The 22,012-nt window shown below is 39.9% G+C and overlaps 1 protein-coding gene across 1 annotated transcript in view; it reads left to right on the forward strand.

Annotated features, from left to right (window-relative positions):
• SND1 (staphylococcal nuclease and tudor domain containing 1) overlaps window positions 1-22,012 on the forward strand; it is a 420,936-nt gene that overhangs the window by 149,960 nt on the left and 248,964 nt on the right. Inside the window, exon 11 of the mRNA XM_041727934.1 lies at window positions 4,257-4,346. Coding sequence (XP_041583868.1) covers window positions 4,257-4,346 — 90 coding nt within the window. The remainder of the gene's footprint in view (window positions 1-4,256; window positions 4,347-22,012) is intronic.

Genomic DNA, 22,012 nt, shown 5'->3' on the forward strand with positions numbered 1-22,012 from the left:
TCCCAGCCCCACCCTGGTATGCCCAGTGTGTCTACTTGGAAGGGCAGCATGTCCAGAACTGAACTTCTGGCCATCTCCTCTAATGACCCCTTCCCTTTGACCTTCTGCAGTCATCCTTGGCTTCTCCCTTTCTTTGACACCTCTCATGCCATCTGTATGTCAGACTATTTCCCGATTCTGGCCACTTCCTACCTCTTTTACTGTTACCTCCTCAATGTAATCTACCACCATTTGCTCCCTGGGTTACTGTCATAATCTCCTCCTTGGGCTCCCTTTGTTCTGCCCTTTCTTTGCCATAGTGTCTGTTATCAACACAGTGGCCAAAGTAATTTTCTCAAATAGCAGCTCTGTGTCTTCATTTCCTCTTTCTCTCCCTTTTTGCACACTGTTGTAGCTACAGCGATGTCTTTGCTGCTTCTTGAACCCACCCGACATGCTCCTAACTTGGGGTCTTTGCCTTGGCCGCTCTCTCTGCCCTTCTCCAGGTGGCTCTATCCCATGCCTTCTTTAAGTCTTTGTTAAAATGTAATCTGCTCTGTAAGGGCCCATCCTGATCACATGACAACTGTGGCCCAGCACTCCAGCTGCCTTTCATCCTGCTCTGCTTCTTCTGTAATCTGTTTCAATTATCAGCTACTAAGTGTTGGTGCTTTGGCCTATCCCTTTGTTCGTGAAATCTTTTCAGTAAAGAACTGCTTTAGTTTCTCTCTCTTTTTTTGCCCATGGTTTGTGTTTCAGCCTTGTTTAAGAAATCCTGCAGTATCCCTAGGGCATTAGATTTTTTGACTTTAATTTTTTGGCTCCAGGAGGAGCTAGATAAAATTTGGTCTGCGGTTGAGACCCAAAACTAGAGGTTGAATATAAAGCCTTGATTGGAGGTCTCTTCCATTCCCTTTAAGTGAGCATTGAACGGCAGCTGCTTTTTGGCAACCAGCCAAATACGACTCCTATAAAATTTCCAGGTGGGTCTTTAGATGCTGAGATATGGGTGTTGGGCCTCCCTTTCTAAACCAGTGAGAGGTACAGATAATTGAAGTTATCTCTAATGTGTGAGTCATTGCAGGGCCTACATACAACATCGTTTCTCATGATGAACAGTGATTACAGCACATATTGGTGTTGTATCATCTGCCCACCAGATAAAGCAAGGATTCTCTTCTATTTTTATTTTTTAAAAAATATTTCTGTGTAAATTAGAATCTAAACTAGACAGTCCTTTTTAGCAGGCAAGATTCTGCTAAAGTCCTGTTTTCTCAGAATACATTCCATAGCTCAATTGCCTCCTAGAGATTTCAAAGGCTTTTATGTACCTGGTAATTTGGAGGAATTGCTTTTATTTTGTGGTTTCCTAGGGACTTCTAATATCTCTCTTGTAAGATGTTTGCAGATGTCAATAGCTACCAGTTCTGAAGGGTTAGAGTAACAAGATCATTCTGTTTTCACTTGCGATACCTTGTTTTCTGCTTGTGCTATTAGTTCTTTCCTAGCTTCATGAGAGACATATAATCAGACTCTGAAGTTAGCCAGTTTTTTATTGGGATGTTTGTTAGTGTACTATCTATTTTCTTTCTTCTGAGAACATTTTGGCCTGGGCCAGTTCTGCTGAGTGTCTTTCTTGTTCACATAGGCATTTTCACTCATTTAGGTGTATCTCATCTCATGATCTTCATTTGAATACTTGTTAAAACTGTATTTCTTATCTTTTGTTCATTGTTTCACAGTCCAGTCAAGTCATACTGCCTTGTGATCTCTGTTGTGTTTCAGAATAAGCAAGGTAAGGTTCACACATTCAGGTTCTGTGACAAATCATGAGGCTGTGCAAAGTAAATGTCAATATTTTGTTCACTTCATTATAATGTTCACTTAGGCTTGTGTAATTACAGCTACTTTCTGTAAATAGAGTGCCTTCCATTGCATGGTGAATATGAATACATTGGCCCTTCTTTATTCCCGAGGGCTGATTCTGATAATCATTGATTTTGTCTTTATTAAAAATCTTATTCATAAGTGACACCTAGAATCTTCTGTCTGGTAAGCATTCTTACTGTATCATTGAGTGTCATCATAAACTCTGTTTTATGGCTTATATATTATACTTAACTCTCTTCAGTAGTGACTTACTATTTTGATTTGGCTGCTTGGATGTTTATAAAATATCCATAATCCTGTACGTTTGCCATTGTGTTACCCAGAACTCCCTCTATCCCAGCAACTCTCATGTATCCTGTTTTCCTCCCCACTGCCACTGCAAAAAATTAACTTCATGTTGAGGGCCATCCCTTATGAGAAAGTGATTGTGACACCCCAGGACTTAGATTCGAGTGTGGCCATCCACATTGTTCCCATTGCAAGCACATGGAGTCCTACACATCTGAGAAGGCGTAGGAACTTGCCTTCATTTCTGAACATGCTTTTTTAACCCCCAAGAAGAGCACTGAGTGCTGGAATGCTGCCTCACCTTGTTGTTACAGTTTTTTTAACCAGAGGAGCTAGAAGGCAGTTGGATGATGAATGTGAAGGTCAGACTCTATTCTGTGCATTCTCCTAGATATTTTCTTGGTGTCAGTGAACTGAAATGTTTAAATGATGTGTGTGGGCACCAAGTCTTGGTTAGGGTCTAGGAGGAAAAACTTATCCTTGACCTCAATATTGTCATTAGCATTAGTTTAAATATGGGGTATTAAAATGACAAGGTTTCTTAATAAGGAGTAGTTGACTACTTAAGAAAATAATTTGAACACGTGAGTATGGAGTGGGTTATAAAGAGATCTTGTTTTCTCAGGGGTTTAATAGATGGCAAAGGTGAGGCCAGGTGGGCTAAGTGTACAGGATGGGTGAGTAATACACCTCTGGATTAGAGGTTAGTCCTTGATTTTTTCCTTTATTTGTGAATTTTCTCCCCAGTATGATCTGGGTCCTGGGGATTCCGAAACCTGTACATGTAGTCCTATTGTTCTAGCATACTTGATTTTTGTATATATGTCATTGTGGATATTTCTTTTGTAGTTAGTTCATCCAACTATTATTTGATTTGAGCATGTACTATGAGAGGAGACACTCTACTTGGTTCCAGGGTTACAGAATGATGGAAGTGAAGAGCATCTCTCTTCTTGTGGAACTTAGGGGCTTGGCTGGGGAGAGACAGTAATCAGACCAAGCAATCTAGCTAACATCTCCCTATTTCGTGTAATGGCCTCCAGTCTTCCACATTCCCCACCAAAAGGCCAACTTCTCTTGACTTCCTATGCGTGTAATCATGAGTTAGAATATTGGATTCTTCTTTTATCCCCTCTATCCATTCTGTTCATTCATTTCTTGAAATGCTTCTCATATCTCTTTAGTTCCTACCCATTCCATCTTTGTCAAGTTCCTCTAGAACCTTCTCCCATACTCTCAAATTTACATTGCTTAGAGTAGTAACCTCTTCAGGAAAAAGGCTGGGATTTGTGACATAATCAAAGAATTGTGTTTGTGTTGATATTCATGTGTGTGCATGTTGTGTTGAAATACTATTTATTCCTGCCTCTTTTATTTTGTTGTTTTCTCAACTCTAATTTTCTTCCTAGTTTTTTCTTATCCTGTAAACTCACATTAAGTCAATGAAACCATGTCACCTTGTCAGTGAAACATTTCCTGACTTCTTTCTTTCCACTTCCCTGAACTCTGATAGCACTTAGTCCCTAGTCTATATCACGCAATTTAGCACTTACTCAAAATTGTTTTGTGTTGCCATTTCGTATCTGTTGCCATGTCATAGCTTTTCTTGTATTACTCTGTTAGTAATACAAGAATTTTGAATCCAGGATTATAACATATATTTACAGAGAGCTTTATGTGGGGCTAAGAATTGGTAGGTGCTTAATAACAGCTTACAGAATAATAGAACTAGATTCATAGGGTATCTATAAATATTTGAAGGGCCCTAATACTTAGCTGGTTCTATACTACTGTTTATGTAAGTATTTTCCTTGTTAATGAACATTTGGTTGTTTCCAGTTTGGGTAATTACAAACATTCCATTACTTATTTTCAAGTCTGTCATGTGAAAAAGATAATCCTATTCCCGTAAAGCATTTTATTCAAATATCTATTAATCATTTACTGTGTACCTGGCACTTAGCATTTGTGATACTGGGAAGTAGCATATTTCAGATGTATTCCAGTATCTCTTGTTTTATTGGCTGTATTCATTTGTGGTTTTTTTTTTTTTTATGTTTGTTTTTCATTTCTGATAGGACATTTTGTTTTTCTTTTAGGATAAGAACAAGAAACTACGTCCCCTATATGACATTCCCTACATGTTTGAAGCCCGGGAATTTCTTCGAAAGAAGCTTATTGGGAAAAAGGTAAATGATGACGGAAACTTATTTGCAAATGGTTGGGAATCATTTTAAACTGAGCCTTTGTGATGGAATCCCAGAGACCGACAGATGACACCCCTCCGCCAAGTCAAGCAGAATTACTTTGGTAGGAAGAGGGGCGTGCCTGTGTATCAGGAAGTGGCATCCTGTGGGAGAGATTTAAAATTGAGGCCCTGACCACAGTGTGATTGCCAAAGCTCTCACAGCATGTTCTTTCCAGGGTCTAGGCTCAATTCCAGTTTCAATAATTGCATATTGCCCTGAGCTTCATTTACTTGGCTCTCTTGTTCTCTTCAGCCACCTCCATTAAAAGTCGGTGCTGGGGGATATGCTATTGAAGGAAGGCTGCTGGTTTTCTCTGCTTCCCTTACTTCTGAGTAATAGATTGGCTGTTGAGAAGAGAGGCTCTCCTGGAATGGGAACATGCTTATTAAAATGCAATGTGGTGCATATGCCACCCCCACTTCTTCAGCTTGTCCTACTTCCTATAGCTTCTACTGCAGGGGCTAGGGCAGCCTTGCTGGAGGAGGATTGCGTGGTTTCCCAGTGTTTCCCATGGAGCCTGTGGTGTTGTGTGGTGCAGTGACGTTCTGGTCTTGTGCAATGACTCAGAGGCCCTAAGAATGCATTTCCTTTTGTTCTTAGGGCATGCATTCTATTACCAGCTGCAGAACTTGCCATTTTGGGGGGCTGAGAATGAGCCTCTCAGCATTCCCTATTTTCCCTGACATCCCCTACACCCCTAAATACCCTGGTAAGGTCTGTATCTTTTTTTTTTTTTTTAGGTCTGTATCTTTGATTGAGTGACAGTTGATGTTGATCTGTTCAAGGAGGGACTGTGATTTGTCTTTTCTGTACTTTGCTTCAGGGAGGATTCTTCTGTGAAAATACCATGTTTTGGGTTGATTTTTCTCCTGTCTCTATAAAGATAAGGCCATTCGGCTATATACCTGACCTTAGTACATTAATGCCACATTAGCATTCTTTACCTAAATGCAAGTTTTTACTGATGCGACAGGTTTGATAAGGCTCTGGCTTTTGAACTAATGCCAAAGTAGTCTATCATAAACATAACCAGTTTTATTATATACCATAGTCACTAGAAATATAAATTGTAGTAAAGAGATTTTAAAGTTGGCATGGGATGAAATTGCTAATTTGAAGTGGAGAAACTAAACTGGATTCCCTAAAAATGAGTGTTAAATATCTTCAGGTTCCTTCAGAGAATAGGCTCATTTGTCATTGTATAAAACTTGACAGAATGCTGTATTCATTCATGAAGTGCAGTGCAAATGATGGCTTTAAGCCTCTTTCACTTTCTAGATCTCCTGTTATCTGATCTAATGTTGACATATCTATTTCACCAGGTTTATATCCTATCACTCATTTGCTGGCTCATAAACAATAGCATAAAAACAAACAAGAATTCCCTCAAAAGTGTGGTTTTCTATGGGAATCCATCCAGAATCACCTTGAGGGGAGGGGGGGAGCAGCACTTATTTGACTCCTGTGCCGCTGTTTGTGAGCAGTGTGTTATGGCATCCACCTGGCTTCCTTCAATGTTGTCCTCAACCTGATTCTGTTTCATCCCTGGGAATGTAGAACACAGCATATTGAAGCCGCTGCTGAGTGGTCCCAGAGGGGTAGCCCAGGGTTCTGCTCAAACCCGATGTGGCAGCACTTTGTAAAGACACCTGTCTCAGGATAGAAAGACTGACCTCAAGTGTCAGATGTGGTGGTAATTCTTAAGCGATTAAGGTTCCTTCTTGGTGGAGAAGCCTTGTTTACTGGTTCTTCTGCCTAAGAATTGATTGGATTCAGTTTGTGCTGAGCCCAAGTTTTGTCCCCCATGGTGACATTGTATAAATGATGAATACTGTATCCCTGTATGGGGAGTAGGATGCTGCTCAGCTCTGCTGGGCTGGAACATTCCTGATCAGACTGCGTTTCATGACTCACCACCTGAAACCACTTGCCTGTCTTCTGGGCCTGTCAGTTGCGACTGAACACCCATGTTTTCTTTCGAGTCTGGGAGCAGGCAGGGCGGTTGCTGCCTTGGGGGTGGCTAGCACATCATTGCACATTTCTGCCAATTCCCTTCAGACCTCTGCAGCTGTTCAGCATGGCACATGGTGATTAAGAGGCACCGAGAGGGAGCATGTGTGCCTATGTGCCTCTGCACGAAAGCTGATTAGGGCAGCCTGTCACAGCTTAAGCAAGATAATGGAGGTAAAATCATCTTCTGCCCAGACTATTATTTGACTATCCCAGAGAGTATGAAACGACAGTTTTGAGGAGTTTCTAGAATGTAGAGAAATAGATTGAAAGTAAACTGCTAAGGTGCTTTGTTATATTCAGTGGTTTCCATTTCAGTTATGGAAATTCACTTTGATTCACTCCCAAGATTTAATTCTGGCTAAGAGCTTTAATTAAAGTAACCTTACACCTCTCTGAGCCTTGGTTTCATCACTTGTGAACTGGGAATATTATTTGCCTTCCCTCTCTCATGGAATTGTTAATAAGAATCTAGGATGATATTAACCTTTCATGTTTTTCCAGATGCCAGTCAGGTAAGATGTGTTGTTTTGTTTAATGCTGCTTTTCTATAGAATCTACTACAGTCTTATTTTTTCTCAGTTCACCCCCCAATTTTTTTTTTAACTGGCTCTGAGGTCAAGAGATGTGAATCAGTGTGCAACTAATTTGACTGACACCATCCCATTGCACAAATTTTAGTGGGATCTGGTTAGATGTGGTATCACATTTCCAGCTTCCACAAAATGAGTGGCTCCTTGTGCAGTTTGCATATGTGTAAAAGTGTGTATGTGTTGTGTACAGTGTGTGTTTGTGTGTTCTCTGGTTTGAGGGAGACATAGAAGGATACGTGTGTATCTGGAAGTGTTTCAGAAGCTGTTGGAATTGCCATAACTGCCTGATAGAATTTTCTTCCCGTCCTCTGTTTACCATCTGCCATCTGTGCTTTCACTAAAATCTTGACTAAGGAATATACATGGTGAAGAACTGTCTTGCTAATTTCTTCTGGGGTTCTTTCTTCATGGCCCTAACATAATAGAATGTTAGAAGAAATAGAATCAATGGTAACTTCCTTATGTCTATCAGTTTTGTGGCATGACATCCTAGGTGTGTATAAGACGATGAGATTGATGTCCTAAAATAACCAGGGCGACAGTCCTCTTGTAGTAACAGGAGCAGTGTCTTTCTGTGTATAGATATTTTGTTTTTCTTAATATTTAGAGAAGGTCATCCCTTTGACAGAAAGAGTTTGTGTGCCTAAATCATTTTTTTTTCTCAGTGACGGAAAGTAATCCTAACAACTGGGAATTTTTTCCAACTGTCTCAATCTCTAAAGTAGAATCTCCGGCAGCCCAGGTGGCTCAGCGGTTTAGCGCCGCCTTCAGTCCAGGGCCTGATCCTGCAGACCCAGGATCGAGTCCCACATCAGCCTCCCTGCCTGGAGCCTGCTTCTCTCTCTGCCTGTGTCTCTGCCTCTCTCTCTCTCTGTCTCTCATGAATAAATAAATAAAATCTTAAAAAAAATAATAAAGTAGAATCTCAAAAATATTTTAAATTCATGTAATGCAACATTTACAAATGACTTATGAATCACTACAACTCCTGCCCCTTAATCGTACAATTTCTATCTCCATGGGAACTGTTGTGTTTGGACTTGTAACTTGCTTGGACAATTGGGTGAAAAATGGATGAGTGGGAGAGATGGAACTGCAAGGAGTGAAAGTGCAGAGAAGCTTCAGCCCTGGCATTATTAGCTTGGTCCAGACTTCTCCTATTTTCAGAATCTTCTGCCCAAAAATGTCTGTGCTCCCTAAGTGTTTTTGGCAGTATTTGTTGAATAAGCAGATTTTGGAGATGACTCGTTTGTAAACTAACGGCCAACTTTGGTTTCCATGCCATCAAAATTTGTTCTGTGAAATAGGCTGCCTCTTTTTTAGGCACTTAAAATTGAGCGTTTTTTCTTGATAAATGCAGACATATGGGGGAGTTATTGAGCTATAAATAATACTGGCAGTTATTTCAAATTCATATTGCATTAGGTGGTTCTGCTCCTTTGGAAACTTTTCTTTCCTGAAGTTTGTACTTTTGAGGCATGGAGCTCTTGGGGATAGATGGAAATGTTCTTTGTGTACACCAAGATTAAGTCCATCATGTTCAAATCCAAACTCCTGATACTCTATCAGAAAATCTGGACTCCTCCAGTGTTCTGGAAGTCCCACTTTTCTGTTGCTGTCAGAGACCTCTTTGACACTCCCTCTTCCTTTACCCCCTATTCTAGTCCCTCACCAACTCCTGCTATGTAGATGTGTGTGTTTCCTTTTCCTTCCATTGTACTGCTGCTGCCTTATCTTAGATCCCCTCTTACCTAGACTCCTGGAACCTGCGCCATTCTTTTTTTCCTACCTTAGTCCATTCTCCACCCACAGCTAAAAGGGAACTTCACCAATGACAGTCACATCATGCTTTTCCATTGCCTGACTTTTGACTTCTCTTTGCTTCCTATGGCCTACAAGGTCCAGTATAATCTAGTTCCAACCTGCTTCTCAGAAAGAAGCCCTTACCCCTTCTCTCCTCCACTTACTAGCCACCTTTCTTGCTGCCCTTAGGTTTCTGAAATGCATTCTGTTCCCACCTCAGGGCTTTTGCATTTGCAGTTTCTTCTGTTTGGGATACCCTTTGTCCTCCTTTCCCCTTATTTATCTTAACAGTCATCTTTCAGATTCAATTTAAACGTGACTTCCTAGGGGATGTTGTCCCAGAACAACCCCCCCCCCTTCCAGTAATTTGTACAAAATTTTTCACATCTTTTTTTTTTTTAAGATTTTATTTTATTTATTCATAGAGACAGAGAGAGAGAGGCAGAGACGCAGGCAGAGGGAGAAGCAGGCACCATAGAGAGAGCCTGACATGGGACTCGATCCCCGGTCTCCAGGATCACGCCCTGGGCTGCAGGCGGCGCTAAACCTCTGCGCCACCGGGGCTGCCCAGTTTTTCACATCTTAATATATTTGAGAGATTCTGTGTTAATCTCTCTCTCTCTCTCTCTCTCACTCATTAGATACATTATATTAGGCCAACTGGGGCCCAGTCTGTTTTGCTCACCACCCCAGGGCTCAGGACATATAGTTTAGGATACACAGTAGGTGCTCAGTAAATTTCTTCTAAATTAATTAGCCCTGGGGAAAATGGGAGCACTGGGATGAAGGCTGTGTGGATCCAGATAAAGATCTATTAAAGGAGCTAGAAATAGGCTCTACCTGATTTGCCTATAGTTAGCCAGATATGGAAGAAGCAGCATGAGGTTGTCTCAAGTCAGTCTGGAAATGGCTGATAGTATGTAAATGATCTTCCCTCTCTTCTGGGTTAATGTGCTTTAAGAACTGGTTGGTGACCCAACTACTGTTAATAGCCTTGGTTTTTTGGGATGCCAGCTATAGAAGATGTTGTTCATTTGCGATTTGGTGAACACCTCTGTATGATTTTCATGCCATTCCAATTTGTACTGTGAACTAGACAGGCTATTAAGACATTTTACATAATGCTCATTTGAGCTTAACAGGGTCAGGGCTGTCATTTATTGAGTTGTCTCTCCGTGGTAAGCACTAATTATTTTCACTTCTATTTCATTTTACTTAATTTTCACCTCCATCCCAAGATATATGTATCATTCCTATTTTTATAGGTAAAGAAACTGAAGCTTATAGAAATTGTTTTATCCAGGTGTCTATGCCTTTAATTGCTATGCTAAATTGAAAGCCATCTAGAAAGGCCCACCCATGTTGTGTTTATTGAATAATATAGATAGCCAGGGTCACGCTCCTTTTTGGGATCGTGTCAGTTCTTCTATATAACACATACCTTATGTGCTATAAGAAGTTGATTCTCAGGATACCTGGGTGGCTCAGCGGTTGAGCATCTGCCTTTGGTCCACGGCGTGATCCCAGGATGCTGGATTGCCCACATTGGCCTCCTTGTGGGGAGCCTGCTTCTCCCTCTGCCTGTGTCTCTGCCTCTCTCTGTGTGTCTCTCATGAATAAATAAATAAAATCCTTAAAAAAAAAAAAGTTGATTCTCCTTAACTGTATTGTCTTGGTTTACAGATATCAGCAGGTGGTAAGAGCACCATAGATCAGCCCTCAGAATGCCTTCAGCCCTCTAGACATGATCTCATTAGTCTTTGAGATGTCCCTGTGAAGTGATGTTTCATCAAATTGTTCTTCGGAGAAACCTGTGTCAGATTACATGTTCTTCTGCTAGTTACACCGACAGTGTGAGGTCATGGGTAACTTTGCTAAGCCGTTGTTGAAGCTTGATTTCCTTTTCTCTTTGATCTCTTGGCATAGGTGTGGCTTGGGAGCATCTGGGAAAAAAGAAAGGTCACATTGCTTTTTTATGTTGGCCCAGAGCCAGGGAGAGGTTGAGGAGCATTCTCAGTACTCATTTCCCCTTGCAAAGACAGATCTCTGAAGGTACCTGGAATGACATTCCTTAGCAGAAGTGGTTTTTCACTCAGCCTTTGAGGGGCCAGGAGCTCTCTTGAGGAGGAACTCCTTCACTCCTTGCTGGCTATTTAGCAGGGCTGTCCTTTTCCTTAAAAAACACTTCTAAGTTCTGTCTTTCGTATTGTATTACTTAATCAGTTGCATTAAGTGCAAAGCTGGCAATCTGGGGATTTTTGTTCTTAATACCTCTGATATATTTTAGTTTGTTTTTTATAGACATTTCCTTTGTCATCTCCACATTTTCTACTTGATATTAATTTGATCCCCTCACGCTATGGAAAAGTTCTTTACATTAATGATCAAAACAGGCCCTAAGGTTGTGAATGCATTGTGATTTAAATTGACAGGTTTATACAGGATTGCTTGTCCTTGCCTTCTCTGTGCCAGCTGTTACCATCAGTGAGGTTGTACATTTTTTGAATAAATGACTATAGATATTTACCAAATCAAGAGATGTTTCGAATGGCTCATAATTTCTGACCGTGCCTTTTTTTTCTAGTAAGACTTCACGCACTTAGACATGAAGGCAACATGTCAGTATGCACTGAAGACCAGGAGTCATCTAGATGCCCTTTATCTTGTGGGTTTGGGGAATGATCCTTGACCCCTTCATTCCCTCATCTGGTGAAGGTAATTAGCAAAACTGTAGAGTTGTCTGTTTCTGGAAATTTAGCTGTTCTGGGCAAGGTAGCTTTCTGCCTCCTGCCATCTAAATGCTCTTTTAGGTAATGAGCTCTTGAATGTTTTATCTGCAGATTGTGAAAAGTATTTCTGCACCTTAGGGGCCTTCAGGGTTTTGAGCTGAGCACATTGCTCCTTGGTGAAGTGTAGTATTTGTATGATGTATATTGTAATATCCTCTTCAGAAAACATCTCTAAGTTAAATGAAGAAACTAAAACCATCAACTGCATTCCTGGAAATTTCTGCATGCTCACCTGTGGGAAATGATTCACTAGCTACAAGAATCCTCGAGATTCTCATATCTCTGGGTAATATTCATATATTACATTGCTTATTATTAAAGACTTTCTTCCCTGGACTCCCGAATTGCTCGAGGTTTTCTGGTGATAGTTCTTAGAACATGATTTGTAGTCAGGCTCTCCTCAGCCACCCTCTCCTGATCTTTCCAGCTAGGTTTCTGAAGTGTCGTCCTTGGGGCTGGAACTTTCCATGCTTATTCTCTGCAAACTAGGATTTTATTTTAGGGGGAGATTTGTGCTGAATCAGCTCAGCTGTGTTTGGGGGTAGGGAGAGGACAGGCTTTTTTTCCCTCTTTAAAAATAACTCTTATATGCCAAAAACCTTACAAAATGTGCTGAATTGCAAATCTTTGAACTTCCTATACCTTCTGGTTTACAGAGAATAGATTCCTTTTGCACTGAGTTCTGTGATAGTGTATAGAATATCTTATGTTCTAGAAAGGTGTAAGGTGAGACGGTACAGATATGCTCAGTTGGAAAGGAAACTTGACTCTTGCTATCTTTTCTTAATATTTTTTTTCTCTAATAGTTTCATCTTCTTCAAAGGACCTATAGAGAGTATATACAACTTTTCTAATAAAAAAATCCTAAAAAAAAAATCGTGTATGTTTGCAAAATAACACATCATTCAGAATCAATGAATTAAATTTTTAAGCACCGACTTTCTAGGATTGCTTTGATTTCTTTCTGTGTGACCTCTGCTTTTTTTAGATTTAGAGAGTTAGGCATATACTTCTGTATTTCTTTTACAAGGGTATGAACAACCTGTGCATGTACAAGAAGGGGACATACACAAGTGTCTATTGGCTCTAACGTGGAAGTTCTGTCAACTCTTCACAGCTTGTGATAGAAATTAAGAAACCTCTATCTTCATACTTGGGGCCATGTAGTTGTAAGCTCCTTGTTTTAGTATGTTTAAAATCTGAAATTTTTTGGTGTTATCTGAACAAGTTATTTTATTGATACCTAGAACTGCCTTCTTGCTTTTACTTGTTTGTTACCTTTTCTCTGACAAATTTTCTAAAGTGCTGCAATTCTGTCTCTTGGGGATGGTTGACTTGCACAGTCTTTCCTGGTGTTTTCATGATGATAGGTATAGTGGGCTGAACAGTGTCCCCTCATAATTCGTGCCCATTTGGAACCTCCGAATGTGATCTTATTTGGGAATACGGTCTTTGCAGATTATAATTTAAGTTAAAATGATATCATACTGGATTGGGATGGGCCCTATACCCAGTGACTGGTACCCTCATCAGAAGGGAATGGGACACAGAGACAAACAAAAGTCCACATGGAGGTGACTCAGCAAGTTCAGGAATGCCAGGGATGACCAAGAGCCACCAGAAGCTAGGAAGAGACAAGGCCAGTATAATGACTTGATTTCAAACCTGAAATATCCAGAACTGTGAAAATGAATTTTTATTATTTTAAGCCAACCAATTTGTGAGATCTTGTTACTGCAGCCCTAGGTAGGTGGTATAGTAGGTAAGTAGGTTAGCTGCTTCATGTATCTGGCCACTTGGCTCTTGGTCGAAGTTCTTGTTTATGAGTTTGTATTTTGATAAAAAGCTCCTCTGCAGAATTGATCCATAGGACCAAAGGGTTTGAATGTATGACGTTCTTTTACCTATGATCCCCTGCTTGTTTTGCTTTTTATATTTGTGTTTATTCTTTTGTCATTACTTTTTTGGGTTTTAGCATTGTTTTAGCATTGCCAGGCCAGCTGATGATTGCTATAGAGTAATTAATAGACTTGAGTGCATGTTTCTAGTTTTGTCAGTAGGTTCACCCTCACACTTGTGCTATTTCTCTTCCTTGGAGGATGAATTCTGCTGTCCACTTAAGAAGGCTGCCATAGTCAGTCCCTCTATCACTTCTACTTCAGTAATTATTAGCATTTTGAAATATGGCATGCTCTGGAAGGGAATCATTCCTGGCAATAGCTTTTGATGAACTGTGCTCATACCATTCAAGGGTGATGAATAGAACATTAGGAATAATTACAAGTCTGGAGCACCATGTCTAACGTTTTGCCTCAGAGCTATGTGTGAATTTCCTTCTGTAACTATAGGAATCTCGGGTTTTGTCTTCAGTCAGACCTCTTTGAGCAAGGTATTTTTTCTGCAGTTTTGCCTTTTCTCCTCTTCTGGCTTCAGCAAGTGTTTGGACTGGGCTGTGCTGGGCAGATGAGTAGTCTTCTTTTGAAGACGAAGGTCAAGTAGATTTATTCTCTCCAAGGACTCAATCCCTAAAGCTTTGGTCATACCTAATCACTTGATATGCTAAGAAGGCCAGAGGTGGTAGCCTAGTGAAATCAAGTCATTTTTATTCATTTAGCAGATATTTTTTGAGCAACTACTATGTGCCATATTTTTTTCTAGGTATTGGGGATAGAGCCTTCCAAACACCTGATCTCTTGGAATTAATGTTTTAGAAAGAGCACGTATGGTTATTAGGTACCCTTAATGGAGGTAAAGTAAAGATGAATAAAAATGTCATTTGTGTTACAAGTTGCTTACAGTCTAACTGGAGCAAGATTACATCAAAATATGTGAAGTTGGAAAGGAACAGATACGAATAACTGGTAAAATAACAGAAAAACGTGTCTTTGGCTGTACTGGATTAATATTAATGTGGATTGTACAGATCATAGTTTTCTTTCAGAAACAGGAGAGGTGTCACCTTCTGTGTGACCTTGTGTACTTACTGGCTTCAGCTACTGCACATGCTGCTGATTGTTATATATGAATATTTCCACTCATAACTTCTTTCCGTTCCTGCAGATCTTTTTCCAGCTGCTGACCACTGGGTACTCAAATACAGTACCCAGTAAATAGGTGACATCTGTTAGGTCCAAAATGTAGCTCATGGCCTCCATATGATTTTTCTTCCATGCCCACAAACTGCCTTGGGTCCCTTTAATCTTAAGTAATGTCTCCCCTGCCCACTGTCCTGAACTTTAGTGTCCACACTCTGCTCATCCTAAGTTTGCCTCGTTTTGCCTTGGTTGTCTCTTTCAGATCTTCCTTTACATGGTACTTCCAGTGACTTTTAGTCTGTTTACTCCTTATATCTCAGTTTACTAATTGCAACTCCACCTTAGGTTGGTCTGCTCCTTCTGATCTTTACAGTCTTTCACATTGCTGTCAGATTGCTTTCTACATGCATACTCCTGACCCTTTCACAAACTCTGGTGGTCCCCAGATGCCTGCAGAAAAGCCTCTCATTCCTTAAATGAACGTAAAATCAGATGAAAGGCAGTGTGTGTAAAATATCATAATGTCCTTTAAAGATCTTGCTTTCATTTCCCGTCTTCCTTCCTACTCTACTGCCCATATGTCACAAAAAACTTCTCCCCATTCCATGGACAGGGCCCATCCTTTTCACAGCTTCTTACTTTCACACTTGTTTTTTTATAAGAATCTTACCACTGTCCTGTATTCCTGGATCCCCGTGTGAAGTCTAGGTTCTGTCTTCCTAGTATATCTCTGTGCCTACTTTTCCAGGAGCAGTTCCTAGTTCTGAGCCCCCACCCCCAGTCATGCAGGACAAAGAGCTAGTCTTTTCTTCAGCTCTTGGTCCCTAATGTTAGGAATCAGGTTTGATCCCTATTAAGTCTTCACAGAAAAGATGGGATTTGGTAAATGGTACCTAGAAGGTCTTTTTTTTTTTAATTTTTATTTATTTATGATAGTCACACACACAGAGAGAGAGAGGCAGAGACATAGGCAGAGGGAGAAGCAGGCTCCATTCACCGGGAACCCGACGTGGGATTCGATCCCGGGTCTCCAGGATCGCGCCCTGGGCCAAAGGCAGGCGCCAAATCGCTGCGCCACCCAGGGATCCCAGTACCTAGAAGGTCTTAAAGATTGGGGATATCTAGATATTGAGGAGGGATACAGAGAGCTCACCCTGTAGTTCTAAGCTAGGAAGATGGTTTCCTTATCACCTGCTTTCTTTAATTTTCTCATTCTGGTAAAGACTTTGAGCCTGACTTCAGTGAAACTTTAGGCATAGCATTGTCTGAGAGACAAATGAAGTCATTAAAAATATGTTGAATAAGTTTTTCTCTTGGTTTTCTGTATATGGATTATGACTATGAACTTATCTCTCCACCAGATCAGTGGTAGTATGCTCGATGCCTGTGTGGTCCACCGCTCACTGTCAGGTTGCTCTTTGAAGTCTTCACATGGCTGCCTGAACAGTCCTTCCTTTGTGCTAGAGGTCTGCTCTGCGGCTGTTATTTCTGTGGCTTTACTTCATAATAAAAAATGTGCAGCATCTGTAATTTATTCTCTTTTAAGATGATCTGACAGATTTAGTGGGCAAAACTATTATTTTTTGACTTGGATCTCTATTATTTCAAAGCTCTAAATGACAGAAGCTTGATGGCCCCCCACTACTCCTTGCTGTTCCCATCCCCCCCTGACTTGGAGTTCATAAGGCCCCTATTCTCCAATAATAATCTGAGTGAATTGGAAGTAAGTCACTGACTTGCTCCACTTTGCCATTTCAGCAATGTATGGGGTACCTTTTAGCCTGGCAGGTTGCTGCTGAGCCCAGCTCCTCGGAGCTTGGCAGGCTTGACCTTGATGCATGGTGGAGGGTTGTGAAAGGAGAGGCCAATTAAGCATCTGACTTATACCCACTAGGCCAGATTTCTGCCATCCCTAAACCTCTGGCCCTTCTTTATTTTTACCCCTCTCTCTTCCCCCCCAAAAAAAAGGTGGGAGAAGGGAAGAGAAAATAAGGAATGAAAGAAGGGAAGGAAGAAAATCACAGAAATGGCTTGAGCACCAGTTAGAAATTAGGTGAACAAGTTTGATGAAACGTACCACTTGCAGCTGGAGAAGTTCTTTAGTTTTCTAGCTGAATCCTAACAGCTAAGAGATGTAATCTTAAGTGTTGGTTTGAGTATTTGCAAAACCTCTTGTTTCTTTATTTGTAAATGGGGTACAGTGTTTTGACAGCTGTGATTCTTTCAGGGTGCATTTAGGGAGGGAATAGAAGCAGAACACTGTTAGTAACTTTTAGGCAAGGCAGAAAGGAACTATTTTAAGTTCTTTAGAGTAGAAATACCAACTAGTGTCTCAAATGCGGACCTCCAGGCTTGCCCACAGTTTATCAGCCCATGTTACAGTGAAAAGGTAGGACCTTTTTGTGACCTCAGGCAAGAAAGATACACAGCTGAAGATTGTGTATGTTCATGTTCTTACACTAGGGATGAATTCCCTTCTTTCAATGTTCCTTGTTTTCTCAGATTGTGAAATGTGAAGTAATTTATTTTCTATCCTCTAAATAGATAATCTTACTAAAAAAATCCAGAAAGCCTCAGTCATCCTAGTATCTCTAATCAGACTCTGATATGACAGCATTTACTGATAAATGTGATCTTTCCCAGTAAAGACTCTGGGAGAGCCACATTAAGAAGCTGGCAGATTTCCATGGCCTGAACTGGCTTCACCTCGCAGGATGGGTTAAAGGTAGAAAAACCTGGGTGTCTGGAGCCCCAGACCTGAAGTGCATCTTGTCCTAACTCCATGGATTCTTCAATATTAGTCCTTAGTTTCCTTATGTGTAAAAGGGGAGTGGACTGGCAATCTCAAAGATCTGTTCCTAAATCCAGTAGTGAAGATTTTTTGCTCTGTTAGCACAGATTGACCTACATGATCCTTTTCATTTCTGAAAGTTTAATCTTTTGCTACAACGGTTTATTTTAAATGTCAATAAATGTGAATACCTGTGGTGTAGTAGACAAAATGATAAGATTTGAGGAGGATAGGTGTATAGATGTGTGAGACACACATACCTGAATCATGTGACCACTAAATGATTCTTTGTACTTACTAAGAACATTGAATACAGGACTGTTTGTTGGGGGTGCTGTAATACAATTCTTTACCACCTCTTTCTCCCTTCCCAAGAGAACGCTAGGAGATTGAATTCATTCTTTTCCTACTTTTGCTTCTGTTACTGAGTTGTAATCAGAGCATCTTTTACATCTTTCCATCTGAAATATTTATGGTTGGGGTTACAGTCTGGTTTCCATTGAGGCAGGGGTCTCTTTTCTCCTTTTCTAGGACTTATGTCTTTAAATGATTCTCACCCTTTTGAGAGCTGGTGTTTGTTTCCTTCCATCAATTCATCAATTCACTGAATTTTGAAATGATGACTTTAGGAGCCAAATCCATCAGAATGATTGATTCCTTGACATCCGCCTGGCACTTTTCCACACTTTCGCATTGTCCACCAGTTTGCCTCATTGCCAGTGGTGTTGCCAGCTGTGTAGAACAGCAGCATGTGGTTTGAACTCCCCATGTATGAAGTTTTTGAAGATGAAAGACAAAGATGAATGGTGTGCTGCTCTTCTGTTTTTTCTGTTTTGGTAGTCAATAATCCTAGCTTTCCGAAAGGAAAATGGTAACAGGATCACTAAGTCTAGGTAGTCTTAACTATTTTCTCTACCACCGAGGGAGTGAAAATGGTATTGATAGTCTTTATTCCTCCCTTTACAGTCACAAAGTCCCTCTTCCTTTCCTTTCCTCTCTCTCACCTCCTTGTTTTCCTTCCTCAGTTTATTCTTCCTTTTCCCTTCCATCTCTCTGCCTTCCAGTTTTGCTCTCTCTCCTCACAGGTGCTTAGACCTTCAACACGAACAACTTCAAAATTCTTAGCTTGTAGTAGCTCTCATTTTCCAGTACACACACCCCATCTGCCATACTGTCTGACTTGGCTGTTGCAGTGGATCCCTGGGACCTTTCTGGCCTTAAGAGGAAAGAAGTGATTTGCTAAATGTCATTTTTTCTTGTTTCTGTTCTTCCTCTCAGCAGCATGAAACTTGGTTCAGTACCAAAGTTGATAGAGCATTTGCTTCTATCAGAAGAATTTTCCAGGATTGATAATATTGTGCTTGATTTAAAACTCCTGAGTGTTTTCACTGTTGTTTCTTACTGTTTTTGGCAAAGGGAAAACATGAAAGAAGAAGTAATTGTCAGTTATTTTTTTTAGTCTAGATTTCCCCTCCCCGAGGGATTCTAGTTGAATGCGCCAGGGTATGTGTGTACTTGCTAGGTGCTCTAAGGACACCTCGGCTTGCTGCTGCCCCAAGTATAAGTACTGTGTGAGGTGCCTAAGTACTTATGTTGTACTTGTATGTTGTAGTGGCCTAAGAAAAAAGTAATATTTGGATAACTTCAGAGTATTTGGGAATCCTGTTTTCCTTGCATGGCATAGCTTCCTGGAATTCACATTCAGGTTTGTTTCTTCATTGACTCCATGTCAGCATCCCTGTGTGTCCAGGGTGGTGAGTAGTAGTGCAGGGTTGATGGCTTTGGCTCCTTGTTTTTTTCCCTTTCAGAGAGTACACTTTGCATTGGTGTGATTTCCATGACAAGGCAAAGATACTTCCCTTACAGGATTTTTTAAATTTAATTTTTAAACAGTCAGGACGACATAATTTAAAATATTTTTGTGGTTTTGTTTAACATAACATGTTCCTCACTTAAAAAAAAATAGATGTAGATATCCTTTTTAGAAAGCACATATATGGATAAAGCAGTGATTCTTTTTTTATTTTCTCCTAAAGATTTTCATAGTCAAATCAAGAAACTAAATGCTTTGGTTGCTTCATTTGCTGAAATAGACATTTTAAAGTCATTTGGCAAGAAAGCCAATATGGAAACTTAGAATATTTTTTGACAGACTATTGTATAAAATAGGCAGACGTTTAAATTAGTTAACATATCTTTATGTTTTAGACACTTTTATTTACTAGGAAACTAGTAACCTTGATTTAAGTTTTTTTCTTTTTGGTGTGGTGTTCACTTCTTATTTTAATCATTTTGAGTAGGTAATCTGTTTCATTTGGTTCAAAACTCAAATCTTGATAAAGGGTATACGGTTAGAGAGCTCCCTTCTATCCTATTCTAGTCCTTTGCTGATTCCGTTTCTTCTCAAACAGCCATTATTACTACTTCCTTGTGAATCTCTCCAGAGATATTTTAAGGTCTATATAGGCAGATGTTTGTGGCTGGGTGGATATTCTTCTCCCTTTTCGCACAAATGCTAGCATCATAAATACAGTTAAAATTTTGTATGTATAACCAAAAATAGTATCCTTGCATTTGTATCTCATTTTTATGTGCTTAAAAGTACTAAATGGTTGTCATTGTTGATCTGCACAATTTAGGGAAGGAAAGCTTACAGATTTCCAACAAAATTTCAGCCTAGTTTTCTATGTGGCCATAATTTTCTGACTTGAAAATATAATTATGAATTCTGCTAATATTGGTAATCTTGTCCATTCTATCTTGGTTTTGATACTGCATTTTGTTTTTGCTGTTGCATTTAAAATAACATTTACTGCCCATTTTTGTCAGTTGCAAAAGCAACAGTGATTGTTCTATTCTAAAAAAATGTTTTTGAAAAAAAGAAAAATTAAAGCAAAAGGAAACAACCACCCAGGGATAGCATCTGTTAATACTTGAGTGTAAATATTCCAGTCTTTTTATGTATTTGGGTATTTGCATAATTTTCAACTTAGCTAGTAATTATATGGTACTTACTGTTTTGTAACCTTCACTATGATGGTTTCCCTATGTCATTAGACTTCTACATGAGGTATTTCTATCATTTAATATCAAGTGAATGTTTAATCAATATCCTAATGTTGGCTATTTGTAGTGTTTAGCATATGGACTTTGGAACAGACATGGGTTTGAATCTCTGGGGTAGCATTACCTAACTCAGTCCTGTCATGAGCATTAAGTGAGATAATGTATGTTTAGCATTTAGTGCAATGCTTGGCATATTGTAAAAAATTAATCAATAATAGCAAACTACTGAGTCAGGGCTTAGGAAAATTAAGAACAAGGAGCAATATATAATATGACAAATAAAATGAGCTAGTTTTATTCTGTGTCTTGGTAAGGTTGGTTGTGAGAGAGAGAGAGAGAACTGAAAAGGGAACACTGGGGGAGAGAGGAGGAGCAGAGTAAATGCTTTTGAGGGACAATAGCTAGCTAGTTAGACAAAACCAGTCTAACAAGATTATAGTCTGTTGGTTCCTCCTCTTCTTAAGATTGTCTTTTTGATCTCCAGGTGTTTATTGGCCCTTACTTGAGTCGGCCCTGATTGGGTCACCCAATTGAGAGAGGAAGTGGGAGTGGGCTTCGGTAAGGAAGAAGCTTGGAGAAACTCTTAACATCCTGTTTCCTTCTTTTCTGAGAATTCTGGTACGTTTTTCACAGCCTGATAAGAGTTCCCATGGGAACTGGCAGGAGATCTGATGAGAATTTAATTTACTGTGACCCAAAGGAAGGGAAATAAAGAGCCAAGTATGCCCCATGCAGCAATTACCCCACCCCCTTCTTTCTGAAATCCCAAACTTGAAGCTCAGGTTTGAGATGTTTCCTCCTAAACTCACCTATCCAATCAAACTGATCATCAGTCAGAAATAAACATTGGCTACCCTGCTTTTCAGTTCCCCAAATGAAAGCTCAATTAAATATTTCAGAATATTTCAAAATATTATTTATTTGCAGATTTGAAACATTTACTTTTAAATGTTGAATTGCAGAGTAGTTATTCATTAAGTTTGCAGTAATACTTTGAAGCAGGTTTGTTTCTAATTCCATAGGCAATACATTTTGTTCACAGTACTGCACCTGATACTTCCGGGGAGAGTTTTGTTATGATTTGTATTACAGAGTGATGATTTTTGGTTGCTCACATCTTAGGCAGCACTTAAGCAATTAAGGATTTACCCTGGTGCTAAGTATGGGGTATATTGCAAACAAAATGAAGTAGAAATGATGGTTTATTTTTTTAAATATAGGTAAATTGGTTCTACAGATAGAATATTGATTATACAGTCATTTTTCCATAGCGTCACTTGTGCTCTGTTGATTCTAAATGACATTCTTTTGGGGCAACCTCAGCGCCGCCTGCAGCCCAGGGCATGATCCTGGAGTCCCGGGATGGAGTCCCACGTCGGGCTCTCTGCATGGAGCCTGCTTCTCCCTCTGCCTGTGTCTCTGCCTCTCTCTCTCTCTCTCTCTCTCTCTCTCTCTGCATCTCTATGAATAAATAAATAAATAAAATCTTTAAAAAAAATTAAAAAGTGAAACATTTAAA

The sequence above is a fragment of the Vulpes lagopus genome, chromosome 13, assembly GCF_018345385.1.
Source record: "Vulpes lagopus strain Blue_001 chromosome 13, ASM1834538v1, whole genome shotgun sequence".
Taxonomy (NCBI): Eukaryota; Metazoa; Chordata; class Mammalia; order Carnivora; family Canidae; genus Vulpes; species Vulpes lagopus.